General features: G+C 42.8%; 2 protein-coding genes and 1 long non-coding RNA gene across 3 annotated transcripts; 1 reads left to right on the forward strand and 2 right to left on the reverse strand.

Annotated features, from left to right (window-relative positions):
* Positions 1–9801: 9801 nt before the first annotated feature.
* On the reverse strand, positions 9802–12126 carry LOC103700269 (uncharacterized). Its single transcript, XM_008782222.6, has one exon. The coding sequence runs from the start codon at positions 12124–12126 to the stop codon at positions 9802–9804; it is 2325 nt and encodes a 774-aa protein (XP_008780444.6).
* Positions 12127–12985: 859 nt separating this feature from the next.
* Positions 12986–15532, forward strand: LOC149753544 (uncharacterized). The gene is made up of 2 exons (XR_016413293.1): positions 12986–13211; positions 13902–15532. It is a non-coding gene; the product is annotated as an uncharacterized LOC149753544 (long non-coding RNA).
* Positions 15533–18665: 3133 nt separating this feature from the next.
* LOC103702591 (uncharacterized) lies at positions 18666–21924 on the reverse strand. The gene has a single exon (XM_008785082.6). It carries the CDS (start codon positions 21684–21686, stop codon positions 18915–18917), a length of 2772 nt encoding a protein of 923 aa, XP_008783304.4. The 5' UTR covers positions 21687–21924; the 3' UTR covers positions 18666–18914.
* Between the last annotated feature and the right edge of the window lie 2219 nt (positions 21925–24143).

Genomic DNA, 24143 nt, shown 5'->3' on the forward strand with positions numbered 1-24143 from the left:
AATGGTATTATAATGTTATAGCATAATTATTGTGAGGAAGAGGAGAAGGGGAATGTTGTGAGCGGTGAGGGGACATTTTAAATTACAAGCCCAACATCTGGTCAGTCCTAAAAAAGCCTTTTAGTATGCTCTAATTATACATAGGCTATAGATCAGGTCTGATTCAATACTATTTATAACAATGAAAGAACTCATCCAAAAATGCTAGACAAAATATGCTATTTGGATTTTTTGATCTTGTATAAGTACTTAAAATCTTTCAAGCATAAAATAGTGTAATGCCATTCAGCTGTAATGAGAAAAATGTAGAGCATTTACAAAATGTAGAGGATTTATTGTGCTGGATACTCGGAGCACGCTTAGAGCGTGCAAAATAACTCGAGGTTCACAAAGATGGATGTCTTTGCTTGAAGGTCTTCAATGAAGATGAAGCCATGTTCAACGATCGCATGGCTATGAAAGGTTAGCAACATCACTCTGGCTAACTTGATTTTCCTGATGGACCTAAAGAGGATTCAAGCTAGAAGGTTTTGAAGGAGGCTTTCACACATTAACTTTAAAAGTCTTACAGTGTGGTGAAGTATAAAATATAAATAGTGGATGATTAGTTTTGGAAAGACAGGCAATGTCAGGCACACAAAAAAGGAAGGGGACGACCTAAAGAGGATTCAAGCGAAAAAGATTCAGAAGAGGCTTTCACAAGTTAGACTTTAAAGTCTTCTTGGAGTGGTGAAGTATAAAATACAAATTGAAGATGACCTGTACGCACACAAAGAAGAGATGAGCGTACGGTGAATCATCAAATTATCGTTAAGCACGGATCCTCCTCTGCGGTGCACTTACAGTACCATCAAGAGATGAACGGCCATCAAATAAGGCAATCTATGAGCTCCTGATGGCAGCCGATACTCAACACCCTGCGGTGCATGGGCTGCATAACCAAGGATGCTGATTGATTATCATCATATCCTACCTCTCATCAACACAATGGACGGCATGGAACAATCTACCATTCCTAAAGGCTTCCACCCAGCTTCTGATCAGTTGATGCCAACAATTTTCTGGTTCTGCTGGAAGGAAAGGGACAAGCACATATTCTTAACCGGTCCTTCACAGAAGGCCAAGTCCTCCGAAAGGGCCCAAGGCTTTTCAAGGGCCGGTCATATATCTGCTCTCGAAAACAGTTGGTAGGAGACGCTAAGATTTGGAGTTTGATTCAAACTATTTTGCGTCGATGGCTATTTAGTTTGAGTGGTTTTGTATTCTTTCCTTTTCTTTTATACATTCTTTTTATCTTCCATAAATTGGGCGGCTCGACCAGCCTTTTTCCCAATGCAGGCCCAAGTTCAGTATAGGAGTTTGTCGTCCATAAGACCATGCTTAGGCTTAATTAGAAAAGACGGCTTTTAATCAAAATTTCCATAGAATGACATCAATTGGAAAAAATGCATCATTAGAATGATAACTTTCAATACTTGATGGAACATGTTAAGACCAATGAATTTTGAACAATGATTTGATATTTTAGATATATTAGTCGAAGTTGTTTGGTTCAAAAACTATGCCATGCAACAAAGCGAAGAGAAATCTAAAGAACGGTGATTTGTAGTGTGACATTTCTGATTTACCACAGCACTGCTCTAAATTTGTTTGAGATGCGCACTTTTCTTTCCATTTGAAAAATATGTATTTAATAAAAAAATAAAAATACAAATAAAGGCCCATCATAGCATTTTTTTTCATGCTAGACATGAGAGAGGATCAATTCTTCATAGTTAATATCAAAGATTCAAATAATAAAATCAAAATGTTGGTTGCACTTAATTCTTAACAGTGCTTAATTTTGATCGAGCTAGGTTAGAATAGGCGGAATTACACCTTGATGTATATCTAAATCCAAACAAGGGGAGGGGTAAGAAGAAAAAGTTGTTTAGAGCGCTTTGAGGTTTTTTTTTTTTTTTTTCCGTCTAACACACAAAAAAAAAAAAACCCAGCAACAACACGTTCGCCCGCTTCTTTTTTTTTTTTTTTTTTGCTGAAAACGGGTATTTCATATAATACGTGTACGAATACATCCAAGAAAATCAAAATAAAGCAACTCGCGGAGCGCATGTGGCAGCTCCTCTTCCCCCGACCAAAGGGTATACCCTGAGTGATTTGCCCGCTTCTTTTCACTAGTCGTTGCTGGCCAATTCCCATCCATTTCGGCGGAGGCGATGTTGCGGAAGACGGTGGCGGCGTGGACGGCTCTGAGGAGGCGGGCCGTGGCATCCATCCGAACGCCGTCGATCCCCATTCGGGCCATCTCGACCGCTCCGATCCGCGCTCCTCGCACGGACCACTCCGTCCATCATCGTCCATCCCATAGATTCGTCCTCCTCCCGGTCGCCGTCTCCTCGCGCGGCTACGCCCGGATGGCCCGCCGTAGCCCGCCCATGCAAACCAAGCCGGAGGAGGACGAGGACTCCGAGTCCGAGGAGGAGGAGATCGAGGAAATGGATTTGGATTTGGCGCCGGCGGAAGAGGAGGAGGAGGACGTGGAGTCGGAAGAATGGGAAGGATTCGTTTTGGATTTTGGATCGGATGAGAAGGACAAGGATGAGCGCAAGGACGAGCAAGACTCGTAAATATGGATTACCCTCTGTTACTCGTCTCCGATTTTGGGGCTGCCAGCTGAACCCTTTTTTACTTTGGGAGTCGCATGTAAGGAGGTTTTATACTTTTGCAGTTGCATGTAAGGTGTTTGTGGAAATACCAATCGTCGTCTCTCATGTCGGCAGTTCATCTTTTCAATCCTATGCAAGGTTTTTGTGGAAAGTTCAAGTGGGTGTCTACTGTCTGCTCGCATAGCTAGCGATTTCCTTCGTAAAAAAATTGGTTTGGATTATATTCTGATGACGAGGGAAAAGTGATTGTTTAGGGGAAAGCAGCGATCATTGCTGCCACTAAAGTGGCAAAATTTTTTTTTCTGGACTCATAATTTCATGCAGCTTCTTCGTTAGATTTCTTGTTCTTTACACGGAGATCTAACATGTCTTCCATTGCTTAAACATTTATGGTTCAAATAGCATTCTACGACAATCATGCAGTCATCAAAAGATACGTGGATTAAGATTATCAAAATAATGTCGAATACCCCAACAGTCACAACCTACACATATATGTTCTCCCAAGTATTTGGCACCAATAACTCTTTTGATCGATCCTTTGAGATGATTGGTACTGCATCAACAGTTGTTATAAAAGAACTAGGATAAATAAATCAAAATACTCTGTACATGATGGGGCTTCATGTAAATGCAAGCAACATCATCTGTGTATAAATTTTTGGGTGGCAAGGATCAGAGTAATACTGGTTGGAAGTGGAATTTTGATGGTTCGGCTATGTTGCTGATGGGGCACGGAAGCTGAATAAATTGAAGGTTATGCAGACATGATGTTAGGCTCATGCGCTCTTCTGCTGCATTGCTCATCTGATCGTCCGGCGTTGGAGCTTGCAGGAAGAATTTGTGGGTGGAAACTGGTATTGTGTGGCAGGAGGCTGGTACGCAAGACGCATTCTCTTGGTGGAGGAAAGAGAGGTTTTATAATTGGTGATATGGTTTCTCTCCAATTTCATCCAAACCCTTATAGAACTCATATTTTTCGAGAATCCAATCAATCAACATACTACTTAACAGGCATGACATGAAACTGAGACCTTCACAGAGTGGAACAAATCGTTGCATGCAAGCACACAAGACAAAATAATAATAATAATAATGTACTGGAACAAGAGCTGATATTCTAATCCAATTACTGCCCCCAGAAGTAAACTGTTTGCAGATAGCTTAAAACAGACAAAAAAAAACAGAGAGCAGAATTAACTACGTGAATGGTGATCTGAAATGTCTTGCATGCACCAACAGATGCCACTGCTGCAATATAGAACAGAATATAAAGGAGCTTCTTTCATAGAGGACCCGTTAATAACATTTTAAATAGGGTATACTGAATCTCTTAATAAATGGTCAGGGAAATCCATAGTTTTGGTGCCTACGTTTCCAGTCACAATCATGATAGAAATCATAACCAAGAGAAGACTACCAAAAGAGCATTACTTCATTTCATTCACAAGAGAAACCATCATAACTCATAGCTTTATCAAACTACTAGCAAATAAACATTAAATAAGATGTACCAACAAATAGCTTATTAGACTGCTAAAAGAGCATTATTTCATTTCATTCACAAGAGAAACCATCATGATTCATAGCTTTATCAAACTGTTAGAAAATAAACATTAGAAAAGATGCACCAACAAATAGCTTATTAGACTACTAAAAGTACATTATTTCATTTCACTCCCAAGAGAAACCATCATGACTCAGCATTATCAAACTATTATCAAATAAACATCAGATAATAGCATGAGAGCATTCCAAGCTAACCAACCATTAACACAAGTTTAAACCCTAAAGGCCCGACCACCCACAACCCCACAATGGTTACTCTCACTCTGTTTCTTCTATTCCATCACCTCTCTCTCTCTCTCTCCCCCCCTCTCCCTTTCTTTTTTCTATCCAAGGACTCAAATAACACCAACTAACAAAAGGAAGGAAAAGCAAGACCCTTGAACCAAATGCGAGATGAGACAAACTCATCTCCCATTAATCGGACTCCTCCGTCGATTCGCCGGAGAAATCCTCCTCGTCGAAGTCCACGTCTTCGGCGCCGTCGGTGTCGTCCCAGATCCCCTCCTCGTCCGAGCCGAAATTCTCGTGCTTTATAATCTCCTCGCCGTCGGAATCGTCCGAGTCCTCGTCATACGGGATGCGCTCTCTGCGGCCGCCAGCGTAGCCGCGGGAGAGATCCAAAGCCAGGGGAAAGGGGCGGGAGACCGGAAAGCGACGAACGGAGAGGCGAGAGAGGACCGGCCCCGCCAAGACGGCCCGGCTGAGGATCGATGGCCGGGTGGAAGCCAGCACCAGCCGCCTCAGCGCCGCGGATGCGGTCGCCACCGTTCGCAGCATCTCCCACTTCCCCTGTGCGGAAGCGGTACTGGGGCTGCTAGGGTTTCTCGAGGGTTTAGGTGGGGTTGAAGCGTGGGTTTTAAATAGAAGGAATTAGGAGGCCTGGTGTCTCGGCGAGGTTTAGCAGCTCGATCACCCAAGAAAGTTCCAGAGAGAGAAGGTCCCGCAGACCGAACGGCCTTCCAGGCCCAGCGCTCTCTTCACTGTCAGCCCATAATCGTTAAGTCCAATAAGCTACAGGAATATATCCGAGGGCTGATTCCAATCAGAATCAAATCTTCCACCTTTTACTTTAGCAAGTGGCAAAAGATGATACCTTCCTAGCAAGCACCTGAAAGAGATTTTTTCATATGATTCTGTACACTGCTAATCATAGCCATCTATTGCTGTAAGCCTCATTCATCAAACATTTATCTCGGTGCACCAGATGAATAATTGTGATTGACAGTATGCACAGCCACATTGTGCCGGCCGTGTAGGATATAATTTCTCTCGAGAGGGAGCCTATCTTTTTGTTGTTGTTATTACAAAACCACTACATGGACATCAACCTTGGAATCTTTGATTACTAGAGATTATAACGGGACTAAGCCCCATTTGGGGGAGCTTTTGGAGAGCTAAAAAATACTTTCCAGCCCTCCAAAGCACTTTTAGATGAAAAAGAGGTGTTTGGTAAAAATTTCGGAAATTTGTTTTATTTTTTCCAGAAAGCTAAAAACAGTTTTTCGAGAGAAGCTCCATTTTGGAGCTTTTCGGAAAAGCACTATTAGGTCCAATCGGAAAATTGTTTTTTTGATCAAAATATCTATGATAAAATATAACAATTATACAAAATGTCCCTTTAAAAACTGTTTAACCAATTTTATCACCTAACTAGAAAATTTGTTATATTATGAAAAATTAATTTATGCTAATAATTAAACTATTTTATATCTTTATTATTATATTATACTATAAATATAATATTATAATACATTATATCATAATACATTGATATGTTATGTTAAATAATTTAATATTATATTAAATTATTATACTATAGTATACAATATTATATTACTATATTATAATAATATTATATTATATTACATTAATATTATACTATATCATATCTTTATGTATTAATATACATTATATTTTATTATGTTTTGTTGTATAATACTATGCATGTTCTTTATGGTCATTTTGTTATTTCAAAAGTACTTTTTCAATTTGTTTATCAAACACATATTAAAGTGGTACAATACTTTGGAAATATAGTCTCGAAATAGCAAATAATTTTTTATGAAAGCTCTACTTCAGAAAGTTGTACTTTCAAAAGCTCTGCTGCCAACAGCTCCTCTAAATGGAGCATAAATGGTGCTTAGCTCATGTGATATATCAATGGGCTGTTAAAAAGCCGAGCCGAGCCCGAGCCTCCGCAGGCTCGGCTCGGCTCGTTTTCCAAATTTTTCGGCTCGAGCTCGGGCTCGGGCTCGGTACCGAGCCTTGTATTGGGCTCGGGCTCGGGCCGCACAGCCCAGCTCGGGCTCGGGCTCGTAAAGCTCGTTTGCCCAAGCTCGAGCCCGAGCGGCGAGCTCGAGCCTGCCCTATCTCCATCTCCGTCCCCGTCTCCGTCTCCGTCGGAGAGATCTCGGTTCCGACGGTTCATCGTCGGAGAGAAGAATGAAGGAAAGAAAGAAGGAAAAGAAGAAGAATAGAAGAAAGAAGGAAGGAAAGAAAGAAAGAAAAAAGAGAGAAGAATGGACTCACCTCCTTGCGTGCGGCGGCCGCCGGCTTCGGCCGCGAGCACTGCCGGCACGGGCGTTGGCCGCAGGCACTGCCGAGGATGCCATGGGCACCGCGGGCTCGGCGGCGGGCACCGCCGGCCGTGGCCCGACCCTCCCGTGCGAGGGACTCCGCTTCTCTGTCGCAGTCTCGCCGGTGGAGCCGTGGAGGAGTCGGCAAAGAGAGGAAAAGGGAGGGGGAGAAATGGAGAAGAAAGAGGGGGAGGGGCCTCGGGTGTGATTTCTTTCCCAGCAGCGGAAGGAAGCGGCGAGGCATCGGCGGTGGAGGAGGAAGGCGAGAGGGGAGGGGAGGGACACCCGGCGCCGGTGCGGGAAGCTTTTGGAGAAAACGAGAAGAAAGGGGAAGAAAAAAAAAAAGAGAAGGTGGAACCGTGGAGGGAAGGGTTAAGTGGTTAACGGATTGGGTTTGGGTTAACGGGCTGAGTGCGAACCTGAACCAATCCAATTCGATTTAAAGAAATTAAATGGATTTGGGTTAGCTCGGGTTGGGTGACTGGGTCTGATTTAAATCCAATTGAGCTTGTTTGGGCTCGCGAGCTGCTCGAGCTCGAGCTCGGGCTCGGATTTAAAGGGGCCTTATTTTGGGCTCGGGCTCGTTTGATTAACGAGCCGAGCTCGAGCCGGGCTTTTACCGAGCCGAGCCCGAGGAGCTCAGCCCGTTGACAACCCTATATATCGTACCCTAAAGCATATCACAAATGAAACTAGAAATTTTTTTGAAATTTTATCTTTGTATTAGATCTAAGTTTGTTGAAGGTTATGAGTTGGATCTTGGATATCCAGATTCTTATATGTTTTTAACTTTATACCCCTTTTGAAGGATGTCGAATCTGATATACATTGTTGGCTCTTTCTTTATGAGCTTATATTTAACTGATTAGTTAACACCATTTTGATCCCAAGAACCCTCACCAACTATGGACTTCTCGGGCTCGAAGATTCTGCTGTATAGGCAGCTATCGACATCTGAGAGACCTATGTCAAATCCAATCCGTTCTGGATTCAGAAACATAAAGGCCAAGGCAGAATCTAAGACTCCCACCCAAGGTCCATAGTTCTCACTAAAGCAATTGTTCCTGCAGTCCAATCTAAGGAGCCCATTGGAAATGTGCTGGAAATTAGAATAGGAGGAACTAGGATCGAATGCTAGCATTTTTTTATATCAAATTTATGATGGGAACAGGATTATGTTACTACCATCCTGTAAAATTTCTTTTTGGATATAGACTAAAAGCAAAGTGGAATCAAACTGATTCTTGCTACGGTCTGCATCCAAGCTCTATGACAGTGCCGTTAGCTACATTATTTCAAGGATGTTAGATTTCTCAGGATAATTCAGATTGAAAACAACAGAGATGAGGAGGTATTCGCGCCCCACCATAGCCAGTGAATCTGGACCAGAAGCCAGAGAGGTCAGAGACGACATCTCTGCTCTCAGAGAAGGAGGGAGGAGGAGGAAGAAGGGGAGACGAAGGTGAGGAGGAGGAGGAGGAGGAGAGAAGGTAGAAACCATAATCCTGTCTCTTAACGGAAGTGTTGAGGAGGTGGAAGAAGAGAGGAGTCAGGAATTAGACCGTTGGGACGTGCTGTTTTTTGGGGGATTTTATAAAGGCTGGGGATGGAGTGGGAGGACAAGGAAGCCCATTTTTTGTTATTATTATTGCAAAAATACTGCACGGACATGGACATGGACATTATAGTGATTGATTGCTATATAGATTATAACGGGATTAAATGGTGCTTGGTTTATGGTAGGTGCTCAAACTAGTGCCGACTTATAATTCAGTGAGTCCAAGGGCTATTTGAATTTTTCTTAGATTGCAAGCTTTAAGGCATGGTGGAAAAATCGGCCAGAGCCTTGATACTATGAATGCGTGTTGAGGTTATTCGAGTACATAGGCCATATTGGTAAATTTTGATGAAGAAGAAAAGCAATCCATCAAGAAACAAGTCAAGTAGTCTTAGAAGGGAAGAGCATTGGCCTACATTAATAAGGGGTAATTTCAGACATGGAGTCTTTGGATTTTTCCCAGCTCTTCAGTAAAGAAACATTTGATCGTCGGATTTCCCACAGCGCTTCAGATAAAGAAAAGGATAAGCTAGCATTTACTCCGTCTTTGGTGTTTGTCTGGAACCTGTGCGCTTTGATTTCGGCTATGAAAGTATGCTTCTGCTTCCACTCTTGGAGGACATAAACAATTCAGGATATGTTCACTTGTCTACTAAAAAATTAGAGAAGAGGAAATCCATAAGAAACAATGATTTCATGGTATTATATGCTTAAACCTTCAAGGGTTGTCTACTAAAACAGTCTATTGGAATTTTTCTTGCTTTCATTTACTCGATGAAACTGAGTTGAGTTCCACTAATTCTTTTCTCCAAAATAATAACCATGATGATGGTGATTCAATCAAAAGAAAAAAAAGGAGGAAGAAGAAGAAAAAAAAAAATGATATGATGATAGTGGTAGTGATAGTTTTCTCTCTCTGTAGGGCATTGCTGTTTTTGTTTCTTTCATTACCTCCATGAAATTTTGTTAATGCTCTTTGAGCCTGACTCTTTTCTCAAAAAAAAAAAAACGTAGGTATGAGGTAAGATATTTAAAGCATAGTCATCATCCTGGCAGATGGTGTGAGTATGTGTGCATGCATGAAGTAAGATTCCAAACATATTAAAGGTATATGTATATAAACTCATACTGAATGAACACAAAGACACAAGCATTACTAATTCATTAACACTATTTTCCATCTTATAAGTAAATTATACATTGCGATAAAACAGTGCTCGACACTCAGGAAAATAGTACAAAAAGGCATTATACATTTATACTACTGCCACTCCAACATAGAACTGCACAAAGTACAACAACAAAGAGGAAAATGAAATATTCATGGCCCGCTATATGGCTAGATTTCCACTCAGGGGATCAGACATTACAGCAATTAAACATAGCTTTATTGTGCATGGTACGAATTCCACACAAAGTTTATCTGAAAGAGCTAAGGACTCAGGACTGTCTCGTACTCACCAGGCTTTCTAAATCTTTTAGGAAGGATGCAATCGCCACCAAACCGCTGCTGCAAGTATATAAGAAATGCAAAGAGCACTCCCTGGCAAGGAATGATGATATTCCACCCAGTGGAGTACAAATCTCCATCATGGCTAGCATAGATGTATGACCATTTGGGAACAAAATGGTTAGCTCTATAAGCATCATACAAGTGAGGCACTGCACGAAGAATGGTGGTTCCGACATAGAAGAAAGGGTTCAGAGCCTTGTCTTTGGAGTTCCAAAAGATATTTAATATGATTTGAGGGAGCAGGAAGCCATCAAGTATCAAGCCACAATCTGATATCAGATCCTTCCACAGAAAATGTTGGAGCCTAACCCAATATTCAGACCACCATTGAAATTCATACAGCCTCGTGTGAACAAACCAGGCAATTAGTCCACCAGCAAGACACAAAGCCAAGCACAACATGAGACCTCTCTTCTCAGCGACCCACAGGCCCTCCCTGCCCTCCTTCGCTGACCTAGAAGACCATGCCACTTGAAGTAAACAGAAGTGCAACAGGAAAGAAACCATTGTCATGGCCCTCACAATAACCTCATCTGCGTCGATCCATCCATTGCTCCAGTGCAGAATGTTCGGTGGGTCATGATTCTTATAGATTGCTCTGAAGTTCAACGTCAAAGGGATCATGTGGCCAAGAGTAAGAACAACAAGCATCGTGATGGATATAGAAGGAAAATGCTTCTCGAGATGGTAAAACTGCATTCCGATAAAGATGCATGAAAGTGTGAGGGAGATCACAACCATAATGATTTCTATATCCATTCTCCGGACCGTTTGGCCTGTTGTGACAAAAGCATATGCGGAAACCTCTACAGGATCAAAGAAAAGAGGGTCCGATTTCTCCCTTGTACTCTTAATTGTGCCACTAAAAAGCTCTCCAGTCTCTGGATTCAGAGGGGGAAGCTGGATATTGATGAGAATTTCACAGTCCATGGAGTTATTCACACCTTTTCCTTGTTTTTCAGAAAATGAATAGCTTGGATACTGACATCCTACCATGCAGAGCATGCCAGTTTTTGCATTGTATATCCCTTCTGCTGAGATCTCAGTTGGCACATTCTCATCCACTGTTGAACCACTGAAGGTATAGCTCATCCTGTAGCTTACATCCCAGTGGGTCTGCTCCTTCTTTACCAATGTTCGTGCTGGTTTTGCTACGAAGGAATCAAAATCTCCATAGTATGTCTCATCGACTGATATTGGAGTTACATATCCCGATGGATCAGCATTCTGATAATGCGTCTCACCAAGTGATATCGGTGTTGCCTGTCCCCATGCATTCTTGCCATTGGAGTTTGTTGTATAGAAACCAAATTTCATGTCGCGGAAGGACCGTCCACCAGGATATTTCCTCTTCTCCAACTTTGCAACATCATTCACTACACACAAGTTCCTCACGGTATCCAATTTGGTGTACTTATACTTTGAACCAGGAGACAGCCCAAAATTGTCGCCGAAACTAAAGAATGAAACTTTGCTAAAATAGCTGATATCATTCACATTCTTGTTGCTCCACATATGACCGACGACGCTGCTGGTACTCTTGATTGACAACACTTCAGGAAACCATAAGCGAAACCCAATTGTGCAATCATCAACCGAGGCAGTTGCCAGAGAATCCCCTTGAATGTTAAGTATGCGACAAGCCATGACACAGAGCCGGTTCCCACTTGGATCCCAGAACCCCTCAGCAACTAAGGACTTCTCAGGCACGAACAAGCTATTGTAGGGATGCTCACTGCCATTGGAGAAACCTATATAAAAATGAAACCTTCCATCCTCTGTACACTGGATTTGATTCAAAGACATGAATAAGTCATGACTCGTACCGAAAGGGCCACAATTCGGACTAGAGCAATCACTGCCATAGTCCAATCTAAAGAACTGATCTGCTAAACTCCAGAATCTAGGACAGTAGGAATTAGAATCAAATTCTACCGATTCTTCCTCAAATTTATGATGGGAGCACGATTCCTCCGCTTGGGAGATCATCGTGTACCCATATTTCTTCTGGGCATAGGCTAAAACCTGTATGGAACTTAAGTGATTTGGGCTATTGGCTGCATCCAAGCTCTCGACAGTACCATTGACCAAGCTAGATTTGATATCGGATTTCTCAGGATAATTAAGCTTAAGAACAGCAGAAAGATCAAGAGAGCTACCTCCTGCAGCGTGTTCGAGAAAGCCGCGTCCCACTGTGAAGATCCGACTGAAGTCGGCAAGGAGTGCCGACTTCAGTTGGGTCATCGTGGTCTCCCCACGAAGACCACGCCGGCCGAACGGCCAGCGGGATCTCCGCACACCCCCCCCCCGCCTCTTCCCTCTTCCCCTCTCTCCCTCTCCCTCTCTCTCTCTCTCCCTCCCTCCCTTTCTCTTTTCTCTGAGAGCCCATCCCTTCCTCTTCTTTTTCCCCTCTTTTGAGAAGATCGCCGGAGCCCCGTCGCCGCCGGAGCCGCCAACGCCGCCGAGGATCCATCGTCGACGACCGGAGGTGAGGAAGACAACCATCTATCTTTTTCTTATGGATTTAAAAGGGAAAAGAAAGAGGGATGTCAACCGGATTTATTTCCCTGTTTTTGGGAAATTTTTTTTTGCGGCATTCGGCCGGCCGACGGTGGCCGGCCGGGGTCAATCCGGCCGAAACGAGTTCGGCCGGAGGTGGGTGAACGGGGGCCGGGCTTCCAGCCCCGGTCTCCCTCTCTTTCCTTCCTTTCTTCCTCCCATTCTTCCTCTCCTTCTCCTTCTTCTCTTCATCTCTTTCCGCCGCCTGTGACAGCAGAGTGGCCGGCGGCGGCTGGCCGACCGGAACCACCAGCCACCCCCCCCCCCCTCCTCCTTCTTCTTCTTCTTCTTCTTCTTCTTCTTCTTTATTCGGCCTGGGTGTTTTTTCTTGCTTTGAAATCCGTGCCTCAAGGGTGAACCAGACTTTGAACCGGGTTTTAAATTGTGAACCGGTTCCACCTATTCTATGAATGGGTTTTGTTATGGTCTGATCAGACCTGGTTTGGGTTGGGCTAGGGACCTGTTTTTGGGCTGAGTTGGGCCTGATTGGATCTGTGGGCTGGTTTGGGTTGGGCCCGAAATCTGATCTGGACCTCTGGTTTGGTTCAATTGGGCCTAATCTGTTTTGGGCCACAATTGACTTGGGTTTAAAGGGTTCTGATTTTAGAGTCTATGTTGGATCTTAGGGGCCCATTCTTGTATCTATGGACTTAGGAGTTTAAGGGGTTGGAATTAGTTTAAATTATGTTTCTTAATTAATTAAATAATTAATATTTATGTTTAATCAGGGGTTCGTGATATCTGTGGCAGGAATTTTTAAGCGAACCCAGGTAGGTGACCTATTGCTTTAAAGTAGAATTTTAACATGTACATTGCATATGTTGATGTTATGATTTATTATTGGCATTATTGTTAGAATTAGTATTAAGCATTTAATTTCATAAACTATTAAATTATTATGAGCATTATGTGTTAGAATTAGAAATTAATATTTTATTTCATGAACTGTTATGTACTGTACTATTGGGAGTTTGTTCATGACTTGAGTTGGAAAGTTGATTTGTTGATTTTTAAAATCCGCGTGACTATAGTCTAGGCCCCGCCAATGGGATGATACGTTGGCCCTGTCGACTTGTACTGAGGAACTAGTTCCAACACCGCGACCACCGGTGATAGAATAGTGGCGGCACAGGGGTGCATTTTGCTCTTCGGAGCGGCTCAGTGGAGCGTGAGTTTGGCACCAGGGGGTGCGGCACAGTGGTGCGTTGGCTCAGTGGAGCGGCTCTTCGGAGAGTTATATTGGCACTTCGGTGTAACCATGCCACTGGGTGATGTGGCCGTAGTCATGCGGTTGAGTTATTTTGAGTCTCGGATCGGATTTACGGATTATCGTGTGGATTTTTGGATTCATGAGTTTAGTTGCTTTTTATATGCATGACGACATGTTATATGATGACTTTACTGCATTATGTTGCCTACTGAGCTGTTAGCTCACTCCTACTATTTACATTTTTTTTCAGGTGATGACATATAATTATGGGGATTACGGGATGGAGTGATCATGATGTATTTAGCCAGTAGTTATGGACTTTCTTTTGACTTATGTATATATATGGACATTTGAATTGAAAGTTGAAATTTATCTTTGTTTAGCTATTGATGTGGAATCTGATTTATCTGCCTTGCGTGCCTGCGGGGTCCGCCCTGCAGGTGCGCGGCGTCTGCTCGCGCCCCGGGCCCCGGGTTCGGGGCGTGACACCCACCATGCAAAGCTTGCCGGAAGATTTGGACCAGAAGCCAGAGAGGTCAAAGCTGGCTTCCGTATAGTTCCACGGGATACGAGTATTTCCACCGCGGAGGATCAGGGTCCCACGGACCTGGATGATGCCGGGGATTTGGGTCTGGTGGAGGTGATAAGCTCGGAATCGGATGGACTTTGGTCTAGAGCGGCCGGAGCTGGAATCTGGCTCGAGGAGGTGGCCACCGCCGGCGAAGTAGCCGTGGGAGATCTGGAAGGAGTTGGAGTCGACAAGGAGGCGGGTGGGGATGGACTCGGGGACGGTAGAGTTGCAGTGTTCGGCATAGGGGATTTCGGTGGGTGGAGAGGAGGAGGAAAAAGAGGCGAGGAAGGTGAGAAAGAGGAGGACGATAGATGGAGGAGAGAGGAAGGGAGAAATGCGAACCGCGGTACTTGCCATGGAATTCTTGGGGGGGAGGAAAGGGGAGGAGAAAGAAGGGAAGCAGTTCCAAATTCCAATTGGACCGTTGGGACGCTGAACAAGGCGCCAATCTCTTGAGATATGTAGAGACCGGTAACGTGGGGGAAATAAAAAAACTGAGAGGACAAGAAAGTCCATAAATTGTTAAAACTATTACGTGAATGCCAGAGGACGGCTGCCTCAATTTTCCAGCAGACGAGGGCATATCGGGAATGTGCGGTGCGTGGTGTATATACAACACAATAATACAAATAGATTTTATCTGAAGTTTCTCTGATTGGAAATGTGGAAGAAAATTTGCCCAGTCCCTGGGTCAGCTGGGTATATTAATAGTGTTTATAATTTTTGTGAACAGAGTATAAGTCTGCAAGTCAAGGAAGAGTGGCCAACGGCTGTCAGATAAAATTAGAAGACTAGAAGGCTGGTCTTTCTCTTTTGTCGAGTCCACAGACTGACTTGGAAAATTTTTGGAATTTTCATACTGTATTGACTGAAAGGTAGCAACCAGATAAGAGTCTCTTGTTCATTGTTCTGATTGCGTGCTATTTGATCTTGAAAATAGGACGGAGGCTGGGTTTCAGATAAGGCATGGTGGAAATATCGGCCCGAGCCTCGATACTACGAATGCGCGTTGAGATTAGTCGAGTGCATAGGCCATATTGGTAAATTTTGATGAAGAAGAAAGGCAAACCATCAAGAAACAAGTCAAGTAGTCTTAGAAGAGATGAGCATTGGACTACATTAAGAAGGAGTAATTTCAGAAATGGGGTTTTCGGATTTTCCCAGCTCTTCAGTAAAGGAACATTTGATCGTCGGATTTCCCACAACTCTCCAGATAAAGAAAAGGATGAGCTTGCATTTACTGTGTCTTTGGTGTCTGTCTGGAACCTGTGCGCTTTGATTTCGACTATGAAAGTATGCTTCTGCTTCCACTCTCGGAGGACATAAACAATTCAGGTTATGTTCACTTGTCTACTAAAAAATTAGAGAAGAGTAAATCCAAGAGAAACAATGATTTCATGGTATTATATGCTTAAACCTTCTAGGGTTGTCTACTAAAACATCTCTCTAGTTTTGGTAGCCTATTGGCATTTTTCTTGCTTTCATTTGCTCGATGAAACTGAGTTGAGTTCCACTAATTCTTTTCTCCAAAATAATAACCATGATGATGCATGGTGATTCAATCAAAAGAAAAAAAGGAAGAAGAAGGAAAAAAAATGATATGATGATAGTGGTAGTGACAATTTTTTCTCTCTGTAGGGCCTTGCTGTTTTTGTTTCTTTCATTACCTCCATGAAATTTTGTTAATGCTCTTTGAGCCTGACTCTTTTCTCAAAAAAAAAAAACGTAGGTATGAGGTAAGATATTTAAAGCATAGTCATCATTCTGGTAGATGGTATGAATATGTGTGCATGCATGAAGTAAGATTCCAAACATATTAAAGGTATATGTATATAAACTCATACTGGATGAACACAAAGGCACTGATAAAATCTAGACAACTAAAGAAGTTTGTAATGGAAAGGAGGAGGAGGAAGAGAGAAAGAGTAGACACCAAGAGATAAAATAGTTCGGCTATAGCAAGCCTACATCTACAGTAAAAATCCCTTATACCTTTTTAATATTGTTACAGGGCTATAGCTCTCCTTTTTCTTATAGGCAAAAGTAGAAGAGGGAGAAAGAACGGCTCCCATAAATCAAGGGAAACAGTTCCTATTATGTTGCCAATGTAAAAGGAAAAAGAATCCCACTGATTACAATCACTAAAATCACCATACACCAAAATAGGTAAATCACCAAAAATGGAAGCAAGAGCCAAAAGACAGTGAACAGTGGTGAGTTTAGCAACATGTGCGAATGTTTCATGATAGTCCAGACCCTCCAATTGAGTATAACCTTTGGCAACAAGCCACGCTTTATAGCGTTCGACAAAACCATCTGGCTTATATTTGGTCTTGTAAACCCATTTGCATCCGATGGCATGCTTGTCCGGAGGAAGGATGGTTAAATGCCAAGTGTTATTGTCAGCCAATGCTTTAAGTTCAATATCCATGGCAGCTCGCCAATGTGAGTGTTTGTTGGCCTGAGTGAAGGTAGTGGGTGTGATAGAGGATGTGAGAGCAGTCACAAAGGCACGGTGAGGAGGTGAGAGTCGAGAATAAGAGAGACAATGAGAAAATGGGTGAGCAATAGAGAAAGAGGAGAAGGAGTTGGGTTTCCCAGCAATGAAGTATTCGAAATCCTAGAGGTAAACAGAAGTTTTGGATTGAAGGTCCACCCACTCCAATCGCCCTCTTTGATTGAAGGTCCTGAATATGACAATGATCGGGATGAAAAATTGCAAGGCAAGAAAAAGTACGTGTGAGATGAGAAATAGAAAGTAAATTTAGATTAAAGGAAGGGATATAAAGAACATCATCCAGGCGAAGCCCATTAGGCAAAATAACAGTTCCTGTAAAAGAGATATTTGCAGTGTGACCATTTGGTAAAGTGACAGGAGCAATGGTAGATTGTGGGGTTAGTGTGACAAAGGAGGACTTGGAGCAAGCCATGTGGTGAGTAGCCCCTGTATCAATAATCCAATATGAAGAAATCGAAGCAGAGAGACAAGAGATATTACCAGAAACATTGGCTGCTGGGCTAGATGAAGTAGTAGGAGCCATGGTAGAGAGAAGGGCTATCAACTGCTGATACTAATCTGGAGTGAAGGGCTCCTCATGAGCGTGGCCTTTAGTGGTAGTGACCAAAGAGGCAGAAGCTTGCTGGCTGCGCTGATTGGAAGAAGATGATTTGTTCCTCCCATGCTATGGATGCCCATTGTTTTTATTGGAAAATCCATGGAGAAGAAAACATCGATCAATCGTATGATTGGTCCTCTTGCAAAAAGCACAATACAAGGTACATTTTTGTGAAATAGGAGGACGACTAACAAAAAGTGCAGCAGCATCAGTAGAAGAAGTAACCAAATGCAAGTTGCAGTGTCGTGCCTCTTGAAGTAACAGGGAATATGCATGGCTAACAGTGGGAAGAGGATCCATTAAGAGGATCTGACTACATATGGCATTGTAGCTTTCATTTAAGCCCATAAGAAACTGCATCACCATTTCTTGCTATTGAATAGCTGTGAGTTCCTTCGAGGAGCTGCAGGTGCAAGATGGAATAGTGCTATAGGAAGATAGTTCATCCCATAATAATGCCCTTAGGCTAGTAAAATAAGTAGTAATTGGAGAAGTACCTTGTTGATGAGTAGCGATAGCCCGAGAGAGTTGGAATATATGAGGAGCGTTTTGTTGGAAGAAACGGTCGTTGAGTTCACTCCATACTTCGTTAGCTTTCTCAGCATACATCAGGCTATTGGCAATGTCATGATGCACCGAATTTAGGATTTAGGAGTATACCATTCGGTTGCATTGCTCCCACTGTGAGGTTTTAGCATCGGATGAATCAAGCTTCCTGATGGTTCCATCGACGAAACCAAATTTGTTTTTGGCCATGAGGGCCATGTGCATGGCCCGACACCAGGTAGCATAGTTGTCTCCGGTGAGACTTTGAGTGACGAGAGAAATACCAGGATTGTCAGAAGGATGGAGAACATAAGCCGAATCAGAACTCGTGGTGCTACTGGAATCTGCCATGATACTGGATGGGTGTGATATCAAAGCTCTGATACCATGATAAAATCTAGGCAACTAAAGAAGATTTTAATGGAAAGGAGGAGGAAGAGAGAAAAAGTAGAGACCAAGAGATAACGTGGTTCGGCTGTAGTAAGCCTACATCCACAGTAGAAATCCCTTACACTTTTTTATTATTGTTACAGGGCTATAGCTCTCCTTTCACTTATAGGCAAAAGTAGAAGAAGAGGAGAAGGAACGGCTTCCATAAATCAAGGAAAACAGTTCCTATTATATTGCCAAATAAAAGGAAAAAGAATTCCACTGATTACAATCACCAAAATAGATAAATTACCAAAAATAGATCCACACGTCCACGAGTTTGCAGGAGACGCGTCCGCCCAATCAGGGGTATCGTCCAATAGGCACACCCATTACTAATTCATTAACACTATTTTCCATCTTATAAGTAAATTATACATTGCGATAAAACAGTGCTCGACACTCAAGAAAATAGTACAAGAAGGCATTATACTACTGCCACTCAACATAGAACTGCACAAAGTACAACAACAAAGAGGAAAATGAAATATTCATGGCCCACTATATGGCTAGATTTCCACTCAGGGATCAGACATTACAGCAATTAAACATAGCTTTATTGTGCATAGTACGAATTCCACACGAAGTTTATCTGAAAGAGCTAAGGACTCAGGACTGTCTCGTACTCACCAGACTTTCTAAATCTTTTAGGAAGGATGCAATCGCCACCAAACCGCTGCTGCAAGTATATAAGAAATGCAAAGAGCACTCCCTGGCAAGGAATGATGATATTCCACCCAGTGGAGTACAAATCTCGATCATGGCTAGCATAGAAGTATGACCATTTGAGATGGGGAACAAAATGGTTAGCTCTATAAGCATCATACAAGTGAGGCACTGCACGAAGAATGGTGGTTCCGACATAGAAGAAAGGGTTCAGAGCCTTGTCTTTGGAGTTCCAAAAGATATTTAATATGATTTGAGGGAGCAGGAAGCCATCAAGTATCAAGCCGCAGTATGATATCAGATCCTTCCACAGAGAATGTTGGAGCCTAACCGAATGTTCAGATCTCCACCATTTAATTTCATACAGCCTCGTGTGAACAAACCAGGCAATTAGTCCACCAGCAAGATACAAAGCCAAGCACAACATGAGAGCTCTCTTCTCAGCGACCCACAGGCCCTTCCTGCCCTCCTCCGCTGATCTAGAAGACCATGCCGCTTGAAGTAAACGGAGGAGCAACAGGAAAGCAACCATTGTCATGGCCCTCACAATAACCTCATCTGCCTCGAGCCATCCACCGCTCCGGTACTGAATGTTCTGTGGGTCATGATTCTTATAGAACATTGCTCTGAAGTTCAACATCAAAGGGATCATGTGGCCAAGAGTAAGAACAACAAGCATCGTGATGGATATAGAAGGAAAATGCTTCTTGAGATGGTAAAACTGCATTCTGATAAAGATGCATGAAAGTGTGAGGGAGATCACAGCCATAATGATTTCTATATCCATCCTCCGGACCGTTTCGCCTGTTGTGACAAAAGCATATGCGGAAACCTCTACAGGATCAAAGAAAAGAGGGTCCGATTTCTCCCTTGTACTCTTAATTGTGCCACTAAAAAGCTCTCCAGTCTCTGGATTCAGAGGGGGAAGCTGGATATTGATGAGAATTTCACAGTCCATGGAGTTATTCGCACCTTTTCCTTGTTTTTTGGAAAATGAATAGCTTGGATACTGACATCCTACCATGCAGAGCATGCCAGTTTTTGCATTGTATATCCCCTCTGATGAGATCTCAGTTTGCACATTCTCATCCATTGTTGAACCACTGAAGGTATAGCTCATCCTGTAGCTTACATCCCAGTGGGTCTGCTCCTTCTTTACCAATGTTCGTGCTGGTTTTGCTACGAAGGAATCAAAATCTCCATAGTATGTCTCATCGACTGATATTGGAGTTACATATCCCGATGGATCAGCATTCTGATAATGCGTCTCACCAAGTGATATCGGTGTTGCCTGTCCCCATGCATTCTTGCCATTGGAGTTTGTTGCATGGAAACCAAATTTCATGTCGCGGAAGGACCGTCCATCAGGATATTTCTTCTTCTCCAACTTTGCAACATCATTCACTACACACAAGTTCCTCACGGTATCCAATTTGGTGTACTTATACTTTGAACCAGGAGCCAACCCAAAAGTGTCGCCAAAACTAAAGAATGAAACATTGCTAAAATAGCTGGTATCATCCACATTCTTGTTGCTCCACATATGACCGACGGCGCTGCTGGTACTCTTGATTGACAACACTTCAGGAAACCATAAGCGAAACCCAATTGTGCAATCATCAACCGAGGCAGTTGCCAGAGAATCCCCTTGAATGTTAAGTATGCGACAAGCCATGACGCAGAGCCAGTTCCGACTTGGATCCCAGAACCCCTCAGCAACTAAGGACTTCTCAGGCACGAACAAGCTATTGTAGGGATGCTCACTGCCATTGGAGAAACCTATATAAAAATGAAACCTTCCATCCTCTGTACACTGGATTTGATTCAAAGACATGAATAAGTCATGACTCGTACCGAAAGGGCCACAATTCGGACTAGAGCAATCACTGCCATAGTCCAATCTAAAGAACTGATCTGCTAAACTCCAGAATCTAGGACAGTAGGAATTAGAATCAAATTCTACCGATTCTTCCTCAAATTTATGATGGGAGCACGATTCCTCCGCTTGGGAGATCATCGTGTACCCATATTTCTTCTGGGCATAGGCTAAAACCTGTATGGAACTGAAGTGATTTGGGCTATTGGTTGCATCCAAGATCTCGACAGTACCATTGACCAAGCTAGTATTGATATCGGATGTCTCAGGATAATTAAGCTTAAGAACAGCAGAAAGATCAAGAGAGCTACCTCCTGCAGCGTGTTGGGAAAAGCCGCGTCCCACCATGCAAAGTTTGCCGGAAGATTTGGACCAGAAGCCAGAGAGGTCAAAGCTGGCTTTTTTCCTCACAGTGTGGTTATAATGGACAAGAGAGCCGTCTATCGAATCCGTATAGTTCGCCTGGATATGAGTATTTCCACCGCGGAGGATCAGGGTCCCACGGACCTGGATGATGCCGGGGATTTGGGTCTGGTGGAGGTGATCAGGTCGGAATCGGATGGACTTTGGTCTAGAGCGGCCGGAGCTGGAATCTGGCTCGAGGAGGTGGCCACCGCCGGAGAAGTAGCCGTGGGAGATCTGGAAGGAGTTGGAGTCGACAAGGAGGCGGGTGGGGATGGACTCGGGGACGATAGAGTTGCAGTGTTCGGCATAGGAGATTTCGGTGGGTGGAGAGGAGGAGGAGGAAAAAGAGGCGAGGAAGGTGAGAAAGAGGAGGACGATCGATGGAGGAGAGAGGAAGGGAGAAATGCGAACCGCGGTACTTGCCATGGAATTCTTTGGGGGAGGAAAGGGGAGGAGGAAGAAGGGAAGCAGCTCCAAATTCCAATTGGACCGTTGGGACGCTGGACAAGGCGCCAATCTCTTGAGATATGTAGGGACCGGTTACGTGGAGGAAATAAAAAAACTGAGAGGACAAGAAAGTCCATAAATTGTTAAAACTATTACGTGAATGCCAGAAGACGGCTGCCTCAATTTTCCAGCAGACGAGGGCATATCGGGAATGTGCGGTGTGTGGTGTATATACAATACAATAATACAAATAGATTTTATCTGAAGTTTCTCTGATTGGAAATGTGGTAGAAAATTTGCCCAGTCCCTGAGGTCAGCTGGGCATATTGATAATACAAATAGATTTTATCTGAAGTTTCTCTGATTGGAAATGTGGAAGAAAATTTGCCCAGTCCCTGGGTCAGCTGGGTATATTAATAGTGTTTATAATTTTTGTGAGCAGAGTATAAGTCTGCAAGACAAGGAAGAGTGGCTAACAGCTGTCAGATAAGATTAGAAGACTAGAAGGCTGGTCTTTCTCTTTTGTCGAGTCCACAGACTGACTTGGAAAATTTTTGGAATTCTCATACTGTATTGACTGAAAGGTAGCAACAAGATAAGTCTCTTGTTCATTGTTCTGATTGCGTGCTATTTGATCTTGAAAATAGGAGGGAGGCTTCCACATACACGGCTAGTGGAGAAATAATTGTGGTTGCTTTTAGTTTGTCACGTCCAGAACATTTGCCTCTTTTCTGGATTCTTTGTCAATTCCACTTCCCCACCTTCATTTTTTCTCGGGCAGAGAGAGACAGAGAGAGATGATGATTTTACAGCGATACATGTATATGTTTCTGTTAATTTTCTCTCATCTCTTTTCTTACCTTCTGTGCGTCTTGAAATGACCTAATGGAGGGAATATGCAATGCAAGCTATTTTATCAAGAAACACTATGTCACAATTTTGTTTCAAGAAAAAAGGTAAAGGTGTTCTCAGGCATGCATGCAATCCTGACAGAAATCACTCCATATGCGAGCGCATGGGGCAGGCTCGATCCCAAACTAGGATCTGAGTTAAAATATGATGTTCCAGAAGTCAGCCTAACCAAAATAAATTCCACCAGCTCCCAATTCAATCAGCACAACAAAGAACAATTAGAAATGCTGTGCCTATATTATATAAAGATGATATTTCAAGGAAAATTATGATGATATTTCATTCCAACTGAAGATAGGATATAATCCAAATGAATGCACTTGTTGCTTATATATGGGTCACATCCAATAAATATTCCCATTCCAAGAAATATACGCATCAGACAGCAGAAGCCTTGGCGGAAACAGTGTAGTCTGCATCACAATACATAGAATAGCATACAAGCGCTCTGCACGTGCGATGCATGTGCAAGAAGAATAAGAAATATACATTAATTTATATTTTTAATTCATGAATCTCTTAATTATAGAGTTTATTACCATCCTCTGCTGATCTAGAAGTCCGTTTCACTTAAAGCAAATTGAATTGTAACAAGAACGCAACCATTGTCATGGCCCTCACAACAACCTCATTCTCCTCGATCCATCCACCACTCCACAACAGAACATTCTATTAGTTATGATCGAGGTACATCGTCTTGGTACTAAACCCCGTACCAATGCCACTCTATTATTATGTCGGTACGTCCGATACAGAAGCTGGTTCGGAGTATTGAGTGTCGGTACACCTCCCATACCATATTACCGGTACCGAACGAGTACGGTACGGTACGGGATCGTCCTGTATCATTTGGTTCGGAACGGTTTGGCATATCTTGATTATGATTGTCAAAGAAGGCCTTAAAGTTTAGCAATAAAGGGACCATACAGCCAAGGGTAAGAATGCCAAGCATTATGATAGGAGATGGAAGGAAGAACATTTGGTTGCCTCTTACCATTATAGACCTGCATTCTGATAAAAATACATGAAAATGTGAGGGAGATCAGAACCACAATGATTTTTACATTCATCCTCCGGATTGTTTCAACTGCTTGGGTTCTTTAGATCATAACCATGTTCATCATCTTTTTTTTTTCGAAATAGAAAGGGTGTTCGTCATCAACATGCCAGTCAGTCAAGAGAGTAGAGCACTGTGTCCACAGACAGAGTTACCTTTTTTGCAGGGTTTGGTATACAGAGAGACTTGGAATCTCTAGAATTTTCACAGCTCATAATAGAAGTCGGGTATTAGGGTCTTCATGTAGACTGCAAGCAATTTGATTTTGACAATCGGAGCAAATTTTTTCCTCAAAAAAGAGACAACAGGAACGAAACTTCACTTACATTGCTGGTGGAGAAATCATCGAGGTTGCTTTCACTTGTCTCATCCAAAACATGAGATCAGAGAAAATCATTGAGAGAAGATGATTTTCTGGTAATATATGCATATATTTGAAAGGTTTTCGGCTGATTTTCTGTCAATCT

Source organism: Phoenix dactylifera, chromosome 5 (assembly GCF_051530095.1).
Source record: "Phoenix dactylifera cultivar Ajwa chromosome 5, Ajwa_hap1_PhDact_Kaust_v1.1, whole genome shotgun sequence".
Classification (NCBI taxonomy): domain Eukaryota; kingdom Viridiplantae; phylum Streptophyta; class Magnoliopsida; order Arecales; family Arecaceae; genus Phoenix; species Phoenix dactylifera.